Source organism: Cottoperca gobio, chromosome 7 (assembly GCF_900634415.1).
Source record: "Cottoperca gobio chromosome 7, fCotGob3.1, whole genome shotgun sequence".
In the NCBI taxonomy this organism is placed as follows: Eukaryota; Metazoa; Chordata; class Actinopteri; order Perciformes; family Bovichtidae; genus Cottoperca; species Cottoperca gobio.
The window spans coordinates 20,862,442-20,881,310 of record NC_041361.1 but is presented as its reverse complement, the minus strand read 5'-3'; the positions used below and the strand labels follow the sequence as shown (position 1 = coordinate 20,881,310).

General features: G+C 41.6%; 2 protein-coding genes across 7 annotated transcripts in view; one reads left to right on the top strand and one right to left on the bottom strand.

Annotated features, from left to right (window-relative positions):
- The first annotated feature begins 1,727 nt into the window (after positions 1-1,727).
- Positions 1,728-7,590, top strand: cox4i2 (cytochrome c oxidase subunit 4I2). Of its 2 annotated transcripts, none has more exons than XM_029436416.1 (5): positions 1,728-1,971; positions 4,005-4,104; positions 5,623-5,787; positions 6,516-6,647; positions 7,232-7,590. In XM_029436416.1, exons 2-5 carry the CDS (start codon positions 4,005-4,007, stop codon positions 7,363-7,365), a joined length of 531 nt encoding a protein of 176 aa, XP_029292276.1. In that variant the 5' UTR covers positions 1,728-1,971; the 3' UTR covers positions 7,366-7,590. The 2 variants fall into 2 exon arrangements, with proteins under 2 accessions (XP_029292276.1, XP_029292277.1); XM_029436417.1 differs by lacking the exon at positions 1,728-1,971 and adding an exon at positions 3,723-3,920.
- Positions 7,591-10,734: 3,144 nt separating this feature from the next.
- The window catches only part of bcl2l1 (BCL2 like 1), a 29,264-nt gene continuing 21,129 nt past the window's right edge, over positions 10,735-18,869 (bottom strand). For 2 of the 5 annotated variants that reach the window (XR_003832479.1, XR_003832480.1), the window contains 3 exons: positions 16,206-16,364; positions 15,348-15,520; positions 14,652-14,788 (listed from right to left, as the gene is read on the bottom strand). Coding sequence is in view for 1 of the 5 variants with exons in the window: in XM_029435080.1 (XP_029290940.1) it covers positions 14,645-14,788 (144 nt within the window). In the remaining 4 variants the exon portion in view is untranslated. Of the gene's footprint in view, positions 14,789-15,347; positions 15,521-16,205; positions 16,365-18,214; positions 18,285-18,869 lie in introns of all 5 variants that reach the window. The other 3 variants (XR_003832477.1, XR_003832478.1, XM_029435080.1) reach the window with 3 other exon arrangements.

Here is an 18,869-nt window from a genome sequence, read left to right as displayed (position 1 = left end):
GCGGGAGAACTGTGCAAGTGAGCTGACGGTGTATCACTGCATCACACACCAGGAAGCGCTGTGTTGTAAAGCTCTGGAGATGGAACATGTAATAAGCACCGTAATAGAGACAGGAAACTTTATAAGAGTCAATGTAAGTCTTTTCCTGAGGAGATACATTCTGAACATGGCGGTGCGATGGCTCAGTCGAATCTGGAAAGATTCTGGCCGTTTTTGGAAGCAAAGGGAAACACACCACAGATGCATTAAGGAAACTTTGGTCACTATGTGTTTCCAAACACTGACAAACATCTCCACCGCTGTGTTCCCGACTGCGCATGAACTGCTCAGCAATCCGTTTGCAGTTGACTGGAAACAGCACATGATTGACCTCCAGTGTAACGACACACTCAAGGCAAAGTGTGACTCTGTGGGCGCTGCAGTTTCCAAGCTTCACCCCCGAAAAGATGCCTTCATTTTGTCCCTCTCTGTGATTGAGTTTGACACCCCTGGACTGCTTGCTTTGAGCAGTTTCTCCTCAGCTGTTTCGCGAAGGCCCACCCACACACACACGTGCGCACACAGTCAGAGACAGAGTGGAGGAAAGGAGAGGGGAGAACTAAAACAAATTCTGCTGCTAAATGTTTTACTTTAAAATGACACAGTATAATTATTTATTACTTGTTAAACATTGTCAGCTCAAAATTGTATGCGAGCTATAACGCGTTATCGAAAGAGCTCGTGAGCCATAGGTTCCCGACCCCTGATCTATGGTATGGCTTTGATGCTGATGCTATTTCGTTAGCTAAACTAGATTAGCTTTCACAACTACATAGCTCATCTCTTGGCAAGGACAGGCCACTGTTTTTCTGAAACCTGTTTAACAATTAATTTATCTTCTCTGTTCTCAGTTGTCCTCGCAAGTTCTTATCATTTTTGCCCTGATGCGTCTGATACTGGCGCCAAATATAGTATTCTTTGAGCACTGAAAGGGGCCGTGAACACACCAAGCACACTGGTTTGACTGGTCTTTTTTCCTTGGACAACCCGACAATCTTTTTCTCCACCGGCAACTCCTGCATGAACAGCAGCCTACGCTTGAGAGTGTAGTCTCGCGTAGCCTGTACGTAAGCACGTGGGATCTATAATAGTGTATCCAGCATAGGGCCTGATACTCCCAGTGGACAAATACGAATAGCAGTGTATTTTATTAAAACATTGGAATGAATGACTGTGGCGTATGTTTGATGGCCCTGTGTGTTTTGGGAAGCTCACACAGCTAAGCAGTGTGGGGTTTCTCTGAAGAAGTCTGTCCTGATCCGACCCCTGAGACGCCCCTCCCCTTCTCCTCCCCATCTCCTCCCGTCTCTGCTGTGCTGCTGCTGACAGTTGGCTGCCCTGTGTCTGCACCACATACCTCCCGCAGGCAGTCCGCGCCTCAGCGCCAACATCTATAATGTTGACCTGCTGCGAACCTGCACTTGTGGAGCAGAGAGCTAGTTAGAGTAAAATGTTGCAACGTATCTCTTTCCACAAACCTCCTCTCACTTTCTCACACGCATGCGCACACTCTGCCATGCATTTCCCACCCACTGCAAAATATAGTCCCCTCTGTGCCCTGATTTAACCTCACCTAAAGCCACACCGTCGTCTCGGCTGTGTCTGCACAGTGAGAAGGGTGAATGAGACGGAAATGAGAGAAAATATCTTTGTGATCTGCAGTTAAACTCAACCCACTTTCTCTTTCTCACTCTGCCAGTCCTATCACATGCTTTGTTAGATTGTTTACTTGTCGCGTCTCCCTCCCTCTCCCTCTTCTGCCTATCCAGCTTCTCTCACCCGCCCACCAGTTGGTTCCTGCTTGGTGTTTTGTGGCGATAAAAAGAGCAGAGACGAAACGGGAAAGACGTCCTAAGCAGCTCTTTTCTATCAACATTTGGTGTTTTGCTGTTGCATCTACTAATCCTGCACTTTCACTCTCGTACAACGACCGTGAGTATCTTGTCTTTGCAGAATCAAATAAACAGACTATAATAGTTTTTGGCATGGAGTAGTTGAGGGGATGAGACTCCCCCCCTCCCCACACAGCTAGGGAGAGTGGCGGACGTGCAGAAAAGATTGGAAATCATGACACAGATCAGGCTGAGAGATTTTTAGAAGTGCATAAATGTGCAGCAGCTGTTAGAAAAAGGGGATAAAAAATGCTCTTGAGACAGAATGAAGTACGTCAAACCTGATGCTGCACTATCTATTCCAGAATAAAAAGCATGATCTTGTTAGAAAGACTTCTCAAAACATTTACATTTTTTTTAAATGTATTGCTCCTTATTGATGTGTTGGTAAAACAGGTTAAATGTTTCTGTTTACTTCTGCCTCTCTCAGAAGGTCAGCTCGGACTCTAAAGTCGGAGTTGACTAAATGCCAATTTCCGCAATATTCATTTGCTGTGTGTGCGTGCGTGCGCGCGCGCGCGTGTGCTATTAATATTACTTGGAAACTTAAATCATAGCCTGAACAGCTTCTTTTTATCTAAACTTTTAGCAGCATTTTTTATTGGTCAACACTATTCAAACATTCAAATTGAAATTTAAAGTGCAACTATGTGCAAACGTTTGAATCTGAGTGTTTAGAATGACAAAGGAATTATAATTCCAGCAAAAATACTCAGCACTAAATGCAGCCTACACCTCAATGACAGATGTTGACAGATAGTTTAGGCAAATATATCATATCGGATTATACTACCCCCAATATCAGATTTTGGCCAGTATCGGAACGACACCAATACTAAGTATCGGATCGGCGAATCCCTAATTTTCACATATCATATCTGAATGATCAAAAGGTCACATTTAGTTTGAACAGGTAGTTATTGATCCTGCTAGCCTCTACGTGTAGGTCTGCTGCACCTCTGCACTTGAATTCTAGTGGCTGCTTTGTAATTCATTATATGAATATACTGCAGTATATTTAGCAGTAATGAGGTGGCCAGACTGGAAAAGAAGGGATTTGGCATTCATCCAGGTCACCTTTATAAAGCACTTAATAGGATCTTCTTATTCACTGTTGTGAATAACAGCTCACAGACAGACAAGTGTGTCCACTGTTTGCTTTTAAAAGAGAATCAATGGCCAATTCAATGTTTACACTTCTGCAACATAAAACATAATGGGCAATTTAGAAAATAATCGTTATATGTTAATGGGGTGTACATATTTGCGTGTGTACAATAGTTAAAAAATAACTTGCCTTGATGAACTGTTGGTTGTGGTTATTGCTGTTTCTAAGTGCTCTTCAGAGAGTCATAAATACAACTTGTTGTGCATTTCAGTGCTTCTGTCCAGTTTACAATACAATTCACTTTGTCACAAAATAATACTGTAGGTGGGCTTTGCATTTACTGTCCAAAGTTAGTAGCTGTAAACATAAACAAAATTATTAGTCAAAGAGACAGGAAAAAAAAGAAAAGTACTTTCAACAATACGTTTTATGTATAATAAAATTAGCTTCAGAAAAACTATCTGACAAATGAACTGTACAATCCAGCAATCAAACATTAATGTGGAATGATGGGAAGTAGGGTTCATGTCATGGGAGATTTTCAAGCTACATTACTACTTTTTTAATGATTTCCGACAGCACCTGAAGGCAGCATAGTGCCAGCTGCACCAGTTGCAGCAGCTGAATTTAATTACTTAATTAGTTTAAATTGACAAAATGTTTCATCTTTCACTGGACGGTTTATTTGTCTAAGACAATATAGTTCTGTTTGTGCTTTTGAAAACCTAGTCACGCTCAACTAAAAGTAGCTCACCCTCTTTATCATTCTTAAATAGGATTTTGAAGCATTTGACTGTTTGCTGACCTTATTGTTCTCTTACACCCCATCTTTTATTTTACGTTTTTATTTTTTGTCCAATCTTGTTTATTTAACCAAGACGGTAATGACCAATAATTAGTCAAAATTCAAAGCGATGCCTGTGTTAACGCAATGTAAACCTGGACTTGTACTGACCTGTTTTTAGATGCTCCGCCTGACTGCAGGACGCGTCGGAAGCCTGGTGGTCAGTCGCGCGACAGTGGCCTGGACTACCAGCAGCGCGAGGATGGCGAGCCACACTCACGGTAACATGTCACCGATGTTTTTTTGTTTTTTACATCCGCCATTTAACTTACTGGTTCTGGAGTGTAAACTCCTCTGTAGGACATCTTTGATGGATACACTTTAAAAGAATGGGAGGTGAGGATGTTCTTGAAACGTGTCCTCAAGGCACCTTGCTACAGTGAAACTACATGTGTTGCACAAATTCTGACCAAACACTCAACCCAATGACCCAATAAGGAATTTCGGCCATATTGCTACTGCAAACGTTTTTATCATAGCCTACTATTTCACATACTTTCAGTGGTGAAAAATGTACATTTACTTAAGTCCTGTAAGTCTACATGCATATGGGAGGTAGCCTATTCTTTTCATGCTACTTTGTACTTCAATGCTAGGGACTTTTTTTTACTTTAGGCCTACTATTATTTGATCATTAGCTAGGTACTTTGTCTTAGCTAGGACTAGCTAACTTGCTAAGATTTCTGCATACTAAAAGCTTAATAAATATGGTTTCGCCATAAATAAAACTATCCCAACGTTGTATAGAAGTAGAGTTGAAATGATTAGCCGATTCATCAAATACATTTGGAACTATTATGATAGGGAAAATATTCAGCAGACTGAAATTAACCATTAGTTGCAGTCCTATACAACATAGTTTAAAAAGAGCTCCACCGTAACCAACTACAACAGTGAAATCCTGCTTTTCGATTAATGCGTGAGTAAAAAAAAATCTAATGATATAATAGTATAAAAGTCACAGAGGACAAGGTTCTGCATACATTTAATTTTCCTGATTATACTGAAGTAATATTTTCAATGTGGGACTTTTTTTTACTTGTAACAGAGTATTTTTACTTTTACTTAAGGATTTGAATACTTCTTCTACTACAGCATACTATATTTTGATAACAGTCGTTACCAAAAAAGGCACCTTTATGGTTTTTAGATGTAAGGGTGATCATGTAATTGACAAAGAATCCCGCTACTTCCCTACATGTATGTAAGGGAAAACATTGAGCCCGTAGATACAGAGGAGTTATACGTTTTTGAGAGGACTAACACTTGACAATATCTGATCTATCCTAATTGGCACTTTTTTGTTGTGTAGTTAAAAGTATCACAGATTCTGATGGGCGGCAAAATTTGGTGGTACACCGGTGTATATATTTGATCAAAAAAGCATACCTGGACATTGTAGATGTCTGCTAGAATTGGTACAAAAACACAGTAAAGGTTGACAGTAGTAGGTTAAGATGAATGAAACTGGATTCAAATAAACCAATCTGGATTAGTCAATCATTCAGTGTTTTCACTTTATGCAACTCTCTCCCAGTAATCAGGCCTCATTCTGAAGTGGCCTCAAACCAGCAGATGGCGCTGCGGTACCATCATGACTAGGCATCCATAGTAGACACAGGGTCCTTGGGGCTCTTGTGTTTGACCAACATGTAATCATTTTCTAAACCAGGGTTTTAAAAATGTACATTGTTGCAGCAGTTATTTGGTTCCCAAAGTGTCTTTGTCCATCCATCCAGAGGTGACCGAGATGGTGGACATGTCTCAGCCGATGTACTTGGACAGTCAAGAAACCCCTCTGCCTGACAAACCCTACAAAGATGTCCTGACTGCTGCTGACAAGAGCCTGAAGCAGAAGGAGAAAGGACCCTGGAGCCAGCTGAGCAAAGAGGAGAAGATAGCGTGTAGGTTCTTCTGTACTCGCAGGCTTGGACCCAAAAACCCACATCACAAGCTTTAAAACGTGCCTAAAATGAATGAATGCTCTCAATATTCATAGACAACAGCTCAATTAAAAGCACAGTATTCTGATCTACTCAAATACATTTCTGGGTAATGCATTACTGTACTCTTTTACTCTCCTACATTTATCTGTTAACTTTTCAGATCAAGAACATTTAAAAAACTTAATGATGAGCATATAAAATGCAATGAATTGTCAACTAGAGAAGGGGAAGCATTAGTGCGCCCAAAGACATTTACATTACAGGTCCTTTAGCAGATGCTCTTATCCAGAGAGACTTACAGTGAACTAACTACAGGGACAGTCTCCCTGGAGCAGCTCAGGGTTAAGTACCTTGCTCAGGGGCACAATGGTGGCAGCCCTGGTATTGAACTCACAACCATCTGGTGTTGTATTTTGAAGCCGTATCACTAGACTTTCACCACCTATTATTCAGTTTCATTTTGCCTTTGGATTCAGACGGGAAAGGTGGCGAAATAGCGGGGCCATGATATGCAAAGTCAGGACACTAAAAACTATTCAAACTTTATCTCTAGTTTTGACTCGATATATTCAGCGGATACTTTAAGTAGCCGTGCATACCAAGGAATCTTACCATAGTGACACAGTGCAGGACAAGAGAGGAGAAATATTCCATCTCTTCTGACTTCCCCTCTCCCCCTCCTGCAGTGTACCGGCTCTCCTTCTGCCAGACCTTCGCAGAGATGAAGCAGCCGTCAGCAGAGTGGAAGACTGTCACAGGGGGAATCTTTATCGTTCTCGGCATCACTGGCCTGGTGGTCTTGTGGCAGTCGGCCTACGGTAAATCTGCCCTTGCACTGTGAATTACACAATGACAATGCAAGAGGCTAAGAACAGGAGACCCTTTCTGCCTCAACATCACACACAGATCTTTTTCACTGCACACATTTTCACTTATTATAGCAGAAAAAGCACAGCTGTCACTAACAATATTAGGGATGGCTCTGTTCCTTTTTTAATTATCGGAAAACCATACTAGTTAGGCAGCTTGCACACAACCAGAGCACTGGAAGTGGCTTTATGCTCTTCTCCAGTGTTTGACAGGTCAAAAGGACTGCTCACTGGAAGCCTTGAGGCAAGTGAGAAACTTGATCCAAGTTGGCTCTTAAGTCATAAACACAGGAGAGAAAACACTTAACAGGTGAACAAAATGTATTTCCCAGGATAATCTTTTAAGTTTATGCATTTATTTTGGTTGTAATTCTCATTTGGGCCACAAGAGGCTGAAGTGCACCACTATCCCATGTTCTGAATGGGACTAAAAGCAGTCATGTTTTCTCTTCAGGTCAGTTTTCTTTTCTCTGTGCACTCTTAAACTCCTAACAACAAAACACTTTTGTGTCTCTATTCTTTTGTTTCTGCAGTGTACCCTCCACCTCCCAGGACGTTTGGCGAAGAGTGGCAGGCCAAACAGGTACAGAGGATGTTGGACATGAGGGTGAACCCCATTGAGGGCTTCTCGGCCAACTGGGACTATGAGAAGGGCCAGTGGAAGTAGAGAGGCCGTGGCTGAGGTGGCACAGTGTCCAGACCTGTCACTGCAGAGATTTGTTCCAGTTGTTTAAGTCAGTCTCATTTTGAATGTTGCATTGTAACCGTCAAACCACTAAAAGATGGAGCAGATTCACCTCTGTCAGTCAGGGGCCTCTTCTCTAACCACTGCAGCCTCATGTCAGTCCTGATCTAACCTTATTATAGTAATAAAGTTCTGCTTATGCCTCTGTCCAACTCTTTTATTATCTGGAGCTCAACTGCCAATCTGCCTGCTTCTGCAGTGCCTTGGTCGTATTTCTTTTTCAAATGCAAAGCCGTGCACAAAAAAGTAATTAAAACTGAGACTGTTGGTTTCAGGAGGGTGCTTACAAGTTATTACATTTCACCCTTGGTGGAAAGTAACTTCTACTCCACTATGTACAGGGGAGATATTTTTACCCCACTACATTTATTTGACGACTAGTTACTTTTACAGGTTTTAATTTAAAATGTATACAAAAGATTTAATCAGCATTTTGCATTCAGTGATAAAGAAGACGCCCTGTTATCAGGTCCTTAAAGCCTGTAAGTAAGTTCTTTTAGCAATAAATGGCCACTGGCCCACTGAAAGCTCTGGTATTTGCAGTATTACACACTCTGGGACGTGAGATCCAAAAACACCTGAAATGACCACTTACACCATCTGTGAGAAGAGATTGTAACTTTAAATATATTTCAATGCAGCATACATGTTTAAAGTATTAACATCAACTTTCATTTTTCATCATTTTACATATTTGTATTGCTTTTTAAGGTTCTGAGTACTTCTACCACTTATGCATTTCACTATTGAGGTGTTACTAGTTGGATGGTACTGAGATGTTCTGCAGGCGTTCATGTTCCAAACAGCAACACACTAAACTAAGATGCCCACTTAACAATTCCCATTTCCTCGCATCAGTTGTGCTTTCAAGTTGATTTATTCTTCCGGAATTACCTTTCTTTTTTTTTTAGATATTTAACACGTCTTAATGAGCATCTTGTCATGCAGCCAGCCACTCTTCAAGACGTTGGAAAAGACACGGCAGACTCGGTACATCTTCCAACATTGGTTTTATTAGGTTCAACGTAATTTAAGATTTTACAACTGTCATTCTAAGACATACAAACAGACCATTGAACATCTTTAATTGTGTACTCATTATGGCCAACAACAGACTTAACCTTTTTGAAAATATCCTCTTTGTTTGCATTTTCTCCAATAATCCTAAAAGAAACTACGAATGATGATGCACATCAATGCAAAGATGGAGTTTAAGGCCATTTGAAGGGGCACAATGCTTTTTACACCAAATATAAATAATGTTTAAAAGCCATCAGTTCTGATTTTCTTAAATATGTTACTAAGCTAACGCACTATTCTAATCAGTTTAAATAACTAGCATATATACAGTATATCTCAAAAGTGAGTACACCCTTTAGATTTTTGCAAATATTCTGTTATATCCTTTCAGGGGATAACATTATCCTACTGAAACTTTGATATAACTTAAAGTAGTCAGTGTGCTGCTTGAATAACAGTATAGATTTATTGTCCTTTGAAAATTACTCAGTACACAGCTGTTAATGTCTAAACAGCTGGCAACAAAAGTGAGTACACCCCATAGTGAACATGTCCTAATTGTGCCCAATGATGTTGTTTTCCCGCCCTGGTGTCATGTGACTCGTTAGTGTTACAAGGATTCAGGTGTAAATGATAAGCAGGGCTGTTAAATTTGGTGTTTTGGGCACAATTCTCTCTGAATGCTGGACAACATGGCACCTCATGGCAAGGAACTCTCTGAGCGGCTGAAAAAAAGGATTATTGCGCTTCACAAAGATGGCCTTGGCTATAAGAAGATTGCCAACACCATGAAAATGAGTTGCAGCACAGTGGCTAAGATCATACAGCGGTTTTCCAGGACAGGTTCCACTCGGAACAGGCCTCGCCAGGGTCGACCAAAGAAGTTGAGTCCACGTGCTCAGCGTCATATCCAGAGGTTGGTTTCCAAAAATAGACGTGCGAGTGCTTCCAGCATTGCTGCAGAGGTTGCAGAAGTGGGATGTCAGCCTGTCAGTGCCCAGACCATACGCCGCACACTGCATCAAATCGGTTTGTATGGCCGTCGCCCCAGACAGAAGCCCCTTCTGAAACCGATGCATAAGAAAGCCCGCAAACAGTTTGCTGAAGACAATGAATCCAAGAACATGAGTTACTGGAACCATGTCCTGTGGTCTGATGAGACCAAAATAAACCTGTTTGGGTCAGATGGTGTCCGGCGTGTGTGGCGGCACCCTAGTGAGGAGTACCAAGATAAATGTGTTTTGCCTACAGTCAAGCATGGTGGTGGCAGCATCATGGTCTGGGGCTGCATGAGTGCTGCCGGCACTGGGGAGCTGCATTTCATTGAGGGACACATGAATTCCAATATATACTGTGACATCCTGCAGCAGAGCATGATCCCCTCTCTTCGGAAACTGGGCCGTAGGGCAGTTTTCCAACATGATAATGACCCTAAACACACCTCCAAGATGACAACGGCCTTGCTGAAGAAGCTGAAGGTTAAGGTGATGGACTGGCCAAGTATGTCTCCAGACCTAAACCCAATTGAGCACATGTGGGGCATCCTCAAGAGGAAGGTGGAGGAGTGCAAGGTGTCCAACATCCGTGCGCTCCGTGATGTCGTCGTGGAGGAGTGGAAGAAGATTCCAGAAGCAACCTGTGCAGCTCTGGTGAATTCCATGCCCAGGAGGGTTAAAGCAGTGCTAGATAACAATGGTGGTCACACAAAATATTGACACTTTGGGCACAATTTAGACATGTTCACTATGGGGTGTACTCACTTTTGTTGCCAGCTGTTTAGACATTAACAGCTGTGTACTGAGTAATTTTCAAAGGACAATAAATCTATACTGTTATTCAAGCAGCACACTGACTACTTTAAGTTATATCAAAGTTTCAGTAGGATAATGTTATCCCCTGAAAGGATATAACAGAATATTTGCAAAAATCTAAAGGGTGTACTCACTTTTGAGATATACTGTATATATATATATATATATATATATATATGTAGTCGTGCCAATGCTGTCACACTTCATTTGTGCCTCCTTCAAGAACATTTTGCCACACAGAAATTCAGGCACACACAAATACATACGCTCACATAATGTGTAGGAGGGGGACTTGTTAAGAGTGAGGGGCTGGAACAGCAGAGAAAAGCCTGCGAGCAGCTTCTTAGTGGGGCATACACTAGAAAAATATATTTATACTGTACTGGAATGTATGAGAGCAGACCTTGGCTAATAAGATGCTCAGGACACGAGCGTTTAGAGGATACTCAACAATAGTCAATGCAGTTGTTTTTTTTATTGGGTGAAATCATTTTTCCAAAGGTAACAATCAGTTTTGAAAGAGAAATCCATAAATGTTTGGAGATGTACATGATTCTGTGAATTATGAGGATGAAAAGGAGCAGAGGTGGATGAAGAGAGACGAGAGCAGCTGGACCCTCGCACCGACGATGTAGACGTGGATGTTGCATGCCGAAGTCCCGATTTTATTTGTATATTTCTTACAGTCCTTTGCTTTAAAGGGGAACTACGCCCATTTTGCAAATACATACTTGTTCCTAGAATAAAAGGCAGTCCAAAATACAGTGTACATGAACAACTCTCCAAAAACTAGAAGAACACTCAAATGTGTGATGTCATCAAGTATAAAGTGTGGAAGTGCTCCATAGACTTGTGAGTTATAGACGACAGAGCAGCCAGGGGAATGTTGTGAGTGTATGCTACATGTTCTGATTCACAACTGACAACACTGCAATAGAATAAAGATCATTTGGGTACAAAAAAGAAAACAAACATTCAGTGGGTCTCTGTGCATCGTCTGTGGAGCAGCTCCACACTTTATACTTGATGATATCACAAGTGTGAGTTCCTACTCGTAATTAATTAAAAATAATACAATTACCCCCAAAAATGTGGCGTCTGCACTGCTGACAGTGTGAACACTTACAAAAGAAACACCAGTCTGTCCCGGTCAGAAGCTGGACTTTACACTGAGGAAACCTCCGAGCTCAACGCAGCAGTACTTCTCTGGTTTCTGGCTTGAGAGAGAGAGAGAGAGAGAGAGAGAGAGAGAGAGAGAGAGAGAGAGAGAGAGAGAGAGAGAGAGAGAGAGAGAGAGAGAGAGAGAGAGAGAGAGAGAGAGAGAGAGAGAGAGAGAGAGAGAGAGAGAGAGAGCAGCTCCAATATCAACATGAGTTCACTGATATTAATTGAACTTTCCTCGGCCATGGAACTAACCGACTTGAATTCTTAATTTAGGTGGTGTTCCCACTTTAATGTTAATTCTCTTTGAAGAGAAAATGGCACCTGCCTGTATTGTGCTTTATGGAGCTGCTTTAACACATGAAAACCCAGGACATGTGTTAGCTGGAGACAGTATTTGGAAAGAGATCAAGATTAAAGCACTGGGTGGGGGTACTGGGGATAGGGAGGAGTAGCTCCCACCTCCCCTCCCTTCCCAGTAAATTAATCGAGCTGCCAGTTGTTGGTGCGTGAAACGCCAGGCGACAAACACTCCTCCGACTTCCAGCTTCAAATTAAAGATGGAAAGATGTTCGGAAACAAAGACGAGGGCTCCTTCTCCCCGACTCTCACGCACTGCATGTGACTAGCAGGTGTGTGTGCATTACAAGCTGAGGGGTGTTTGTGTGCAGCAGCAGCAGCAGCAGCAGGTGGGCCAGCTGTGACTGACACACGTGACTAGGTGCAGTGACAGCCGGGGGAATCGCAGAGGAAGAGGTGGAGCTGGATGGAGGGGGAGAAAGGAGGAGGAGGATGGAGATTGACAGATTTGAAGTGTCTGGGGAGGACGGAGGAGGAGGACTGTGAGAGCAATGCATGGATAACTTGGAGTGAACATGTGTGAGATGAGATGTGAGGTTTGTGTGTCCAACAGCCACTGACAGTTCTACACAGACACATTTCTAATTAAACTCAAATAACATCTGATGCAGAACTGACTGTCTCCTCAGCTGCTTCACCACTTTGCTACATACATCTTCAAAAGGCTGTGATGTTCACATGAAGCATAACTGCGTCACCGATAAATGTAAGATTTGACCAATGGTTTAAATATTAGGAATGATTATTGAATGAGGACAGATGAAAAATAACCTCCTGTTTGAGCATTGCACCACATGATTAAAGATTTTATTGCAAAATTAGCACGCAAATGATAACACTTTATTTCAACCCTACTGAGCAGGATAAACAGTTATAGCTGCAAATAACGCTTACTTTTTTTGTCCGTTTTTTTTCTTTTGATCAGTCTATAAAATGTCAGAAACAGAGAAACATGTCTGTTAAATCAAGTCTTCCAATGTCAACAGTCCAAAACCCAAAGATATTAAATTTACAATTATATAACATGACATTAGATAAAAGCAGCGAATCCTCACATTTAACCAGAGTATTTGTCATTTTTTCTTAATAATTATTGATTCATTATTAAAGCTGTTGACTTATCCATCAGTTGACTGAATGTTTGCAGCTCCAGGAACAATAAATAAATAGTTTACAACGCACCATAATGTAGTTGTAAACCAACATAAGGGTATTTCAAGTGTTTATTGATGTATTTTTTTCCCGACAATTATAACTTGGCATATAACTGGACTATGAACAGAAAATGAACGAATAACAATAATTCTTCTGAATATATCGGCTGATGTTACCTCATGGCAGATACGTTTATCAGTGTGCAAGTGGGCTGATAAATTAAAAACAGTTGCAGAGCAGAAGTGCCAAACTAGGTTTGAGACAGTGTCACTGTCAGCACAAAGTGAAATGAGCCTCTGAGTAGATTTCTTGTTTATGTTCGAGCTGTCGCCGATTCAATTATCTGACTTTAGAAACTCCAAAATATTAATGTCAGTATCGGCCGGGCTTTAGGTGTTACATTTTAAGTCAACATGAAATATTTCTCAAACCCCTGTAGTACATGGACTATTTCTAAACCTGCCTGCGAATGATCATTACTTTATTAAATGTCTAAAATCAGACTGTAAAGGTGTGTAATCATATTAAATAATGATCTTTTTGTCAGTCATTTAGTTACTGTTTGTACACCAGTTATAGATGCATCATAGAGAAGTTATTATTGTTGACAAACACTTTGATAAACACTAGTTTACTGTTTCATAAAGCATTTATTAAACGTTTATATACTGCTTATAAATGCTAAATAGGGGGGTTAAAATAAAGTCTTGCCAAAATAAAAACGTAGCCAGATATCCGACCCTGGAGAGTCTCATGTGTCGCTCGGTCTGTTGTACGCGTTGCTACAGTATGTGCTGCATTCCTCAGCTACTGTGCGGTAAACATGGAGGCTCTGCAGTATGAACTGCACGGATTCAGAGGACTTGCCGCACGCAGTGGTCTGGCACTCTGCGGGCTGACTAAACACAAACAGGTCGAGTCGCGGCCAAGTGTGACCATAGCGCGCAGAGCAGCGGGGGCAGGGGGGGGGGGGGGGGGGGGGTTTAATGGTTCACCAAAACAAAACACATCAACAAACACGAACAAGCAGAGGAGTTAGGAATTTAGTTTCAGACTCCCGTGTTTCGTTAACTAAAATCTGTGTGACTCCTTCTCTTTCAGCACTCGTACAGAACCATTACACATGAAGGACGGGTCAACTATGGATTATGAAGTTGTTCAGCGGGAAGGTGCTACATCCTCCCCTGCCATCACTCTCCATATGGCACATACAAAGCTATTGTGGAGCTGTCTGTGGGGGACGAGACACATGGAGCAGCCCGGGCCCGTAACACACTGACTCTTTATATCTGCCAAGACTGCAGTCAGTTTGAGTGTCTTTATGAGGGCGAACATGGGAAACCAAAAATTTGTTAAAACTAATGTACACAAACATGAAGACAGAACGAGTGCAGAAAGGAATAGAAGGAACAATCGCTTCAGTGAATGAAAGAATTACATGTCTGTCTCTGTATAATCGCACATATTCTCATCGAGGTGGAATAACACATGAATACTAGTAACTCTTCCTCTTGTCTTTTTCTCAAAAGTTCAACATGTGAGAATTCTTAGTCCTTAGGGGTGTGTGTGTGTGTGTGTGTATGTGTGTGTGTGTGTGTGTGTAAACATCATCAGCAGTTCTGACGAGACAAATGGGACCTTCATTTTAACTTGTGTGCAGGTTGAGTGACGGAGGAGTGTTAGGAAGGTTGTCTTCACAGGCGTTTCTGGGCGAGGAGCGAGCCCACAACGACTCCGGTCACCAGGGTCATCCCTGCCAGCAGCCACTTCTTGAAACTCTCCTGAGACCTCCGGCTCTCTGCCGCCGCGTCCTGCCCGAAGAGTTCGGCAAAGCGCTCCTGGTGGACGTGAAAAAAGAGAGAAAAAAGGGGAAAGGAAAGGGTTAACGCCATGGTTCATTGTGCTTCTGACATATATTCAAATCTGAAAATAAAATAAAAAAGGTTTAGAGGGTCCGGTAGAGTCCCTCTGTAAAGGTCTCGAGGCCGGTGGCTGCTGAGCGCCCACATCTGGGTTTCTGTATGACTGTCACAACCCACACATGTAGTCGCTTGTGGAAGTTCCATCTCAGCAATCATCGCACAGGTAAAGTGTCATCACGGCTAGTAAAACAAATTAAAAAAAAGCCACCTACATCGAGGCTGTGCACAGTAACAACAAGATCTCATTGATTAAAGGAAAATTCCACCATTATATTCAGCGTTAGGACCCGGTCACGGAAACTACTGCTTCTAAAATGTCCACCTCCCCTCCCTCCCCATCCCAGCAGTGCTGCTGCAGATCCATGGAGGACCGTTGTTGTTGCTGACATTCTTTCCCACAGTTTTCCTCAGATTGCCAAGCCTACATTGCCACCCACTGAAATCATTTCCTGGAAATGAGCTGCTGAGCACTCACTTTTAACTTCCGGCCACACGGAGGCGCCAGTCAGGCTCAGAGCTCGTATACAAACACAGCAGCAGATCAGCTGAGCTGGACGGGAGCCACCACGGATGATGCTCATGTTGTCCACACTTCAAAACTGTCACCTCACTTCACATCATCTGTGAGGCTTCTTCAGAGCTGATCATCTGAACAAATGTGAAAATGACTAATTCACATGCCAGATTCTTAGTCAGAGGGGGGTTCAACAGGCGGGACAGAAGGTTTTATGGGGGGGGGGAAAGAAGACAGGATGTAGAGAGTGAAAGGACAGAGAGGTATGGAGTGAGTCACAGTAGGAATGCAGGGAGGAAACGCAGAGTAATAAAGTAGGAGGATATGATTGTCTAACCTTGGACTAATCCTGAAACTCCTCACCCCGTGTTAACCACATGGAGGGCGAGTGAAAACAAAAGCCATCATCAATCAGCCCCGATGACACAATTCACCACGGCAACGGGTGAATTTAGATGAACCTCCATTTTAATCCAGTGGAGCTAGAAATATGAACGCGTGCATTTGCATAATGAAACACATTGAAGCAGAAGCAAAAGCGTCGTAGAGGAGAACACAGCCAACACTCAAGTGTTATTCAGCGCAGTCTACTCGTCCATCACCACACTTGGATTTCCTTAATGGATGATAAAGTATTTAAATCTGATTATTTAAATGTATTATTTATTATAAAAAAGAGTTTTAAATGTATTTATTCATCTGTAACCTGACAGGCAACTGAAGATGAAATACAAGAATATAACATGTAAAGTTAACACATATTTGACTTATAGACCCATGATGTAAAGTATGATTAGCTGAAAAGATGTCAAAACCTACTTTGTGAGAAGTCAGGGAGGGGGCCGGGGCGTAGGAGTATCCTTCCTGCGTCATTCCGGGAGTTTTTGAGTCATTCTGATTTGTGATAAGAGAACTATGCAGTCTAGTTCCTCTCGCTGCCTGATGTGGTGATATCATCATCACCAGAGGACCACTGGACTAAAACATGAAGAATTAAACTGACGGGTCCCCGAGTGCTCAGGAAACACAGCAGCAATGAGACTATGTAGTTACAGAATTACTAAGATTACTAAATAACATACATGTAGCAGGGAGGGTGATGGGAGCGTTCGTTTTGCACTTCGTCATGTCATGTCTGTTGCAATATATAATGCTGAGTAGGACTTCTAAGGAAAGAAATCTTCGTTTTACAGCTACCATTTCTTTAGGTGTGAATGTGCTGGTGGAAGATAAGGGGGAGATGGTGCGGAGGTGCCCTCACTTCTGTGGTCTGCGCTACAGCTTTTACCCGAAACTGATCCGCAGCTCAACATGTGTGTCAATGCAACAGTAACATATGTGCAATATAATGGTACAGAACTGGTTACAGTAAAAGCATGGCTCGTAGTTTTCTTTAGAGCCACATGTTTTGTTATTGGCAATAAATCCCATAAAATGACAAAACCAACAAGTCTTAATAAGTGTGTGTCTAAAGGCTGATGTATATCCTTCCTCTGTGCCATAGAGCTCCGTTGTTGTCCAAAAACTATTAAAACACATCAATGAGCCACACTGTTGCACTGAATGTCATGCTCCTTCATTAAGATTTTATAAAGAATTTAAGTTTGAGTCAATCCAACCATCCAGCAGCTGGAAATACTCACTAGAGGACCAAATGTGTATTAATCCGCAGCTAAAAATAGTCCCCGACAGAATCACACTTTCTTCCTGTTTGAGTGACGTTTGCTTAAAACTACAGTGCCCAGCTGTTTTAGGAAATTACTGGGCCCTTTTTAAATGTGGAACTACATCATTTGTGACAGTTAAAAATAAATAAATAATAATAATAGTGCTTTATTGAGCGCAAGACGGGCTATGCAACTGATCGATGAACAAGAATATAAAAGGATGAAACACAGTACACAAAGACAACTTAAAGAAGATACAACTAAATATAGGGAACATAAGGCATAATAATAATAATATAACTTATATTGACTATATTTAAAGTGCTCTTGATAGTTTGGTCTTCCATTTGAGCAAAAAACATCCATTATAGCCATGAATGGAACCAAAACTGGAAGAAAAAGAAACACCATATTTGTTCACTGGCAAAGTTTTGTTGAGAACACGGCCTAAAGCAGTCACTGCTGTTTGGATGTGAAGGGCAGTGAGCTGTCAGGGGCCACGCAGGTCTCACAGAAGCTCTTTTCATTCATGGTCTAAATAAAAACACACCTACAGTCAAATATTGGAGAAACTCAGTGAGAATGAGACACGTAGAGTGAATGCTCCGAGTCAGTGAGTAGGATGTGAGGAATGTGTAAATATGCAACTGAGTGCAACACAAATGCCTGACTGAAGGACTCTAACTCTCTTACAAGGTTCACTCGAGGCCAGAATTTAACCTTCAACCCACGGTCTCATTCCTCTAAACTACTCTACCAAGGCCTTGTTAATAACTGGGTGGACTCTGTCTTTACTGTCTGCATGTGACGAAGCTGCCAAGGAAGAGTAAATATTTGTCTTCACCTCACCTCGACTTCAGACAGGCCTTGATACAGCACATGAACGTTTTCAGAAAAGATAAACTGGCCTTCATGATAGCAATAAAACCAAAATGAACCATTAATGCTACTTATTACACAGATGGCATCAAGGCTGGGTTAAAATATGCACTGGAGCAAAGTTGCTCTTAAGCATCACGATGACTGAGTTGCATTAAAGTAAAGCGGTTGGAATCAGCCACAAAGGCGTCGAAGTAAATAATGACGTAACATGACTACACGATACTGTACATAACGAAATATGAGTCAATGTTATAAAGCATTTTTTTCAATCTTAAATACCTTTTGTTTCCAGAACACCGGAGGAATGTGGGTGTAGAACAGGAAAATACCTTGTGATGGTGACTGACAGCTGTTAAATGGACATTTCAAGACATGTTAGCATCCAGTGGGCCGTAAATACATAATGAAACAATGTGTGAGTGTGTGGTAGTGTCGAGGGATGCAAAGGAAAGATCCTGTAAACCTGTGGACAGTTCAACATTATTTTGGGTGTCAATAGCTCTCTATTGTCTGATGTTAATATCTTACTTATTAAATAGGTATAGCAGCTTTAATCATCAATAATTAACTGTTCTTTCAACTAGAGTGAATGTACTTGCTTACATATTTAGTTCAACAGTAGATTTATACAATTACTGTTTGCAAGACCAAAACTCTTCCTATTCAAACATAAATATACTCAAACAGGAGGAAATATTGCATTTGTTGGGCACTATTTTCATCCGTGGATTAAAACATAATTGGTGTTCTGGTGAGCATATGTGGACGGTTTATGTGGGACTGAGTCCAAAAAATCTTTTAAATGAAGGACCATGTCAGCCAGGGCAACAGTGTGGCTCATTGATGAGTTTTGAATCATCTTTGGACAAAAATGGAATTTAACTCCACAGAGGAATAAACTATATTACAATAAATAATAATTAATACAAAATGA